General features: G+C 32.4%; 1 protein-coding gene across 1 annotated transcript; it reads left to right on the top strand.

The window, feature by feature from the left end:
* The first annotated feature begins 374 nt into the window (after positions 1-374).
* On the top strand, positions 375-4,391 carry LOC128129249 (serine carboxypeptidase-like 51). Its single transcript, XM_052767880.1, has 13 exons — positions 375-513; positions 591-685; positions 1,147-1,254; positions 1,350-1,590; positions 2,026-2,069; positions 2,160-2,227; positions 2,312-2,417; positions 2,503-2,684; positions 2,753-2,822; positions 2,981-3,031; positions 3,125-3,177; positions 3,284-3,419; positions 4,092-4,391. Exons 1-13 carry the CDS (start codon positions 375-377, stop codon positions 4,158-4,160), a joined length of 1,362 nt encoding a protein of 453 aa, XP_052623840.1. The 3' UTR covers positions 4,161-4,391.
* The last annotated feature ends 947 nt before the right edge of the window (positions 4,392-5,338 follow it).

Below are 5,338 nucleotides of genomic sequence, written 5' to 3'. Positions count from 1 at the left end.
TTCTCTAGTAGTGTAGTTTCTTCATTATATTATTCCAACTAGATAATGTTTACAGTTGATTGTTCATTTGAATATTTTATTTTCGTATCCTACAAATGCATGAGTTCCGATTAATTAATAATAATTTATGCAGGAATTTTTGTTGAAATATTCCTAAAATACGTTCAAACAATATGTATTGCACCAAAAAGTTTCAAAATTTTAATCATTTATGAGGATTATAACAGTTCATTTCTTGTGTTAATCATCCAATTAGTTTGTTCTGTTTTTTGCTTTAAGCCGTAAACAAAGAGGAGAATCTTCTTGTGTTATGTTTTCATCCTATTTATAACATATATACTTCTTTTGAACTTTATTTCATATTCAAGATGAAGATGGTCTCCATGAAAAATCCTTGTGTTCTTGTTTTTCTATGTCATTTAGCTTTCATTTCTTCGGTTACTTCAACAGGGAATTGTTCGTCAGGAACCATTGATGGTTCCGAAACATGGGGATACGTTGAAGTTCGCCCAGGTATGTGTTTAGCTTTACTTGGTTAAATTTATTGCTAGCAAGAACTCATGTTTCAGTTTTTGTTGTTTTTGTTTTAGGTGCGCATATGTTTTGGTGGCTGTATAAAAGTCCTAATAAACCCAAACAACCAACCAAACCATGGCCAACCATTCTCTGGCTCCATGGAATCCCGGTAAGTATCCATACATTATTGAGGTTTTTCGGCCCATGATGACAATAGCTTTGCACTAACCGCTAATATTGCCAAAAAAAAAGTACTAGTAGTAGTTTGATTTACTGGGTACCAACACCAGTACTGGTTTTTCATATCGGTTCTCTTGCTAACATATCAAAATGAGGTATTGTTTTAACGTTTTCCTATTTAATGAATCAAATGAGACATGACTGAACCTTAGCTAGCTAGCTAGTAAGTTATATATATGATACTTCCTCTTGACTTAATTGAAAAAGAACGACTTATATATATATAATACACAAGGTCGATGAATTAAGGCTTTAATTCCCCCTGCACTAAATCCTAATCATTTTCACAAATATTTGTTAATTAGACATCATTTATCCCGCAACATGTTCTATATATGATGACCACCTAATAGTTTAATCAAGGCTAGCTAAATGTGTTTACCGTATCAGGATGAGTCCGCAGCTGGCAACGGAAATTTTGGAGCAATCGGGCCCTTGGATGTTGACTTGAAGTCAAGAAACTCGACATGGCTTCAGAAGGCTGATCTCTTATTTGTGGTATGATTAATTCAAGCTTTAATTTGCTTTCATTGTATTTGAAGAGACAGGATAGTTAATCTGATTAAGTCATGCCCTTACTTTTGTGATTCTAGGATAGCCCGGTTGGGACCGGGTATAGTTATGTGGAAGATGGGAGCTTGTTTGTTAATACCGACTTAGAAGCAGCAACAGATGTAATCACATTGTTGAAGGAGATCTACAACGGAAATAAGACCATTGAATCGCGTTCACTATACATTTTTGCAGAATCCTATGGAGGTAAATCTGCTGTCCCCACTGCACTTGCCATTCTACAAGCCATCAAAAATGGAGAACTCAATCTTCAACTTGAAGGTACGTACTATATTAATTAATTTTTGCAAATAATCTCATTCTTCTTGTTGTCCTTTTGAATAACTGTATTTGGTCACTACAAGATGTCAACAACAGCTGCACAAACGATTTCCAATAGCTACAACGTACCCAATAGTTCTGGAAACTGATCAAGGTCTAGGATGTTGTAGCTAAATCCTTAGGGCTTTATATACCAAACTATCCATCGTTTTTTGTGAGATTGACAAAAACAAAACATGTCTAAATTATAACAATAGCGTTTCTTCAAACAAAAATTGAAAAGTTAAATATTAAACTCTATCATATGAAAAACTTATTTTGTTAAAAATTGTTTATTAGTAGTATAATTTTCAAGTCTTTCTTTTTTTTGTGTAATAAAAGGTCGTGTACGATGATTTGAAAAGTCAATTATAGAAACCTTATTGTTCGATATAGGTGTTGCACTGGGCGATAGTTGGATCTCTGCAGAAGATTATGTGGTAACTCATCACGCTCATTTTTGTTCCAAATAATCGATTAATTGTCAACATTGAAATGTTTTTAACAACATAACCGACCGAATTTTGCAGCTTTCATGGGGTCCATTACTTAAAGACGTCTCGAGGATTGACGATGTTGCTTTGAACCGATCTAATAGGTTCAAATTAATATTTTAAGCGACTAATCTTGAAAAGCGTCGCAAAAACTTACTAAATTACATATATAATGCTTTTGTTTGCAGCATCGCCTTAAAGATTCAGCAGCATATAGCAGATGGACAGTACGAAGAAGCCGCATATTCATGGTTCGATCTCATGAAAGACATTTATGAAAGTAGCAATAATGTGGTAAGATGGTGATCTAATTAATATCGTTTAAAAAGTGTTTTTCTCAACGCATGCATTTGATTAAGCCAAATTTTGGTTTTTATAGGATTTCTTCAACTTTATGTTGGACGATGGATACACTGATCAGACCTCTTTGAAGACAAAAGCATCGAGAATATTGGGAAAGAAATCTTATGACATGGTCTCAGAAGCCAATGCAACTGACCTTTATTCCGTAATGAATAATCAGATCAGACAGAAGCTCAAGATTATTCCCTCTGACCTAGAGTAAGCTCTTTTGTATGTTTTTTATTAGTTATAGATATCATATTAATGATTAGCGGAATCTTATTTAGATGGGGAGAGCAAGATGTTTATGCGTATTTTTCCATGGTATACGAGTACATGAGACCCAGAATCGCAGAGGTGTAGCTTTTAACCTATATATTCAACATTTAGCAATCCCTGTTTTAGCCATGAACTCATGATCAGCCTCCATGGCTCATCTGTTTGTGATATTAACAAATTTTGTCTTTGTCCTTTATGCTCAAACTGCTTATCGATCAATATTTTAATTTCTACAGGTTGATGAGCTTTTGTTGACGGGTGTAAATGTGACTGTATTCAATGGTCAGGTGAGAAAATCTTGCCAAGTGACAATTAGAATCAACTACTTAATTAGTAGATGCAAAGAATCACATGTTGTGCAACTTTTAATTTTGTGACAGCTTGATCTAGTATGTGCAACAAAAGGGACAGAAGCATGGATCAAAAAACTAAAGTAATGGACTATATATATATACCCTTTTTCCTGTGTTTTAATTGTATGGGATGTAAATATTATTAGACTATAGGTTGCTAATATGTTGGTTCGTTTTATTGTTCAGGTGGGATGGTTTGTCGGAATACATGAACCTGAATAGGACTCCATTGTACTGCGGTGAAGATAAGAGCACCACCAAAGGTTTCTACAAGTCATATCAGAACTTTGCATTCTATTGGATTCTTGGGGCTGGACATTATGTAAGTATTTGTCTTCAGCTTTTCATGTCACTCGAACCCAAAAAGCCCAGTCCAGTCAAAAAATCAATAGGCCAGACCGTTTGCTCAGTCTGGTTTAATGAATTCTTCATTCTAATAAAAAATTATTAATTATACTGTATTACTAACAAAATATAAATAAAAAATGAATAGATTTACCAAAATACCACTTTAATTAGTTTATATACATTATAATCGAGGTTCAAAATGGTGTAAGTACTCACATGACAATAACCTCAAATCTCAAAACCATGTCAAGCCTTAGTAAACCATTGTGTTTTTCATGCTGTAAAATTTTATTTATATTAAAAAAATCATATAGTTATAGAATTATATCATATATATCATATTTTTAGAATGGTTAAAACAACACTTAACATGAAAAGTAAACAAAAAATAATCCAACCGATAATTAAGGGTTAAATTTCGCAAAATATTGCTCGATCTAATCATGTCCTTAAAGACGTGATGTAGTTCAAACCGACACGTATGTATGATATAATGCTTCAGTTGGACAGTCCTGTAAAAACATGGAAAGCCCCGTCTAATTGTGAAACTATAATGTTAATGACTCCTTAGACTAGAGATTTTCACAGCTTGTAATTTTATTTCCAACACATGCATATATTGTTACTAATCTATTTTTTTGGCCAGGTTCCGGTGGATCAACCTCTAATTTCTCTAGAAATGGTGGATGGTATCGTGAATACACCTAAGTTGTAAACGTTGATTGTCTATCCATGGCGGGGAGATTGCGTTCTTGGATTGAACGAAACTGAATAATAAAAATCATGCAATTGAATGTAATAAGTGAACTTATAAAATACAATATGTTTTTACCAATTAGGTTATTAATAATCAAATAAAAAATTTAGCCGGTGATTGGAAATTTTTGAATCTATACGAAATCATGAAATAATTCAAGTAAAATGAAAACGAAATATATCATGAAATCAAAGTAAAAAATTTTCAAATTTGTTTAAAAGGAGTAATAAATAATATATAATTTTATCTTTTTCATGCTAGCATAATATTGGCAATAAGAGATAGAGTTTTCGTGATGAGACATTTCTTAGTGTAAGATCATAGTTGTTTTGTTTTAAACTATATATATAAAAACAAAGAAAAGGCATTTGAACCCGTAATGCATCAATAATCAAAAGTATAATTGATTTGTTTTAAACTATATATATAAAAACACTCAACTACGAAATACATATCTAAACATCATTTTTTGGGAATGCTAAATTTTATAAAACTAGTGAGGACCTACAAAAAAACAAATCAAATTCGGGGGGAAAAAATTAAAACTATCACTAGGAACTATTATAGTTTAAATTTTTGGATCTTCTGAACAAACCGATTAAAAGAGATAAAATAATACTATCAAAAATCCTGTGATTATAGTACTTGCGAGAACCAAAAACCAATTCATTTAAGAAACCTACATCTCTAGAAATCGATAGTGATCAGAAATTGAAGTTTTTATTTGCTTAACTCCCAAGCACAAAAACGTGTAAATGATTATATAGGGATACAAGATATTATAAACATGGTAAACACATAGGATAAATAAAAGGATAAGCTAAAATGAATGAAAGATAAAGATATAAAAGATATATTAATATGATACTGTTTCTAATACTCCCCCTCAAGATGGATCATGGAGATTCGTAATGTCCATCTTGCCAAGAAGGAACTGAAATCAGGGTGTGCCAAAAGCTTTTGTGAATAAATCTGAAATCTACAACATGCTGTCAATAACATAGGCATAATCTCTTTGGGCTTAGATCTTACACGAACAAAGAAACAATCTATCTCAACATGTTTTGTCCTTTCACGAAAAACTAGATTATTAGCAATATGTTGAGCAGCTTGGTTATCACATAATATAGGAGTTG

Source organism: Lactuca sativa, chromosome 9 (genome assembly GCF_002870075.4).
Source record: "Lactuca sativa cultivar Salinas chromosome 9, Lsat_Salinas_v11, whole genome shotgun sequence".
NCBI lineage: Eukaryota > Viridiplantae > Streptophyta > Magnoliopsida > Asterales > Asteraceae > Lactuca > Lactuca sativa.
This window is presented reverse-complemented; position numbering and strand designations above follow the sequence as displayed.

What these genes read in the sequence shown, in the direction of transcription:
- LOC128129249 (XM_052767880.1), top strand. Translation starts at nt 375, where the DNA reads ATGGTCTCCATGAAAAATCCTTGTGTTCTTGTTTTTCTATGTCATTTA. An exon ending in TGAGACCCAGAATCGCAGAG is followed by an intron (nt 2,823 to 2,980) that starts GTGTAGCTTTTA and finishes TAATTTCTACAG; the next exon opens with GTTGATGAGCTTTTGTTGAC. An exon ending in TTCTTGGGGCTGGACATTAT is followed by an intron (nt 3,420 to 4,091) that starts GTAAGTATTTGT and finishes TTTTTTGGCCAG; the next exon opens with GTTCCGGTGGATCAACCTCT.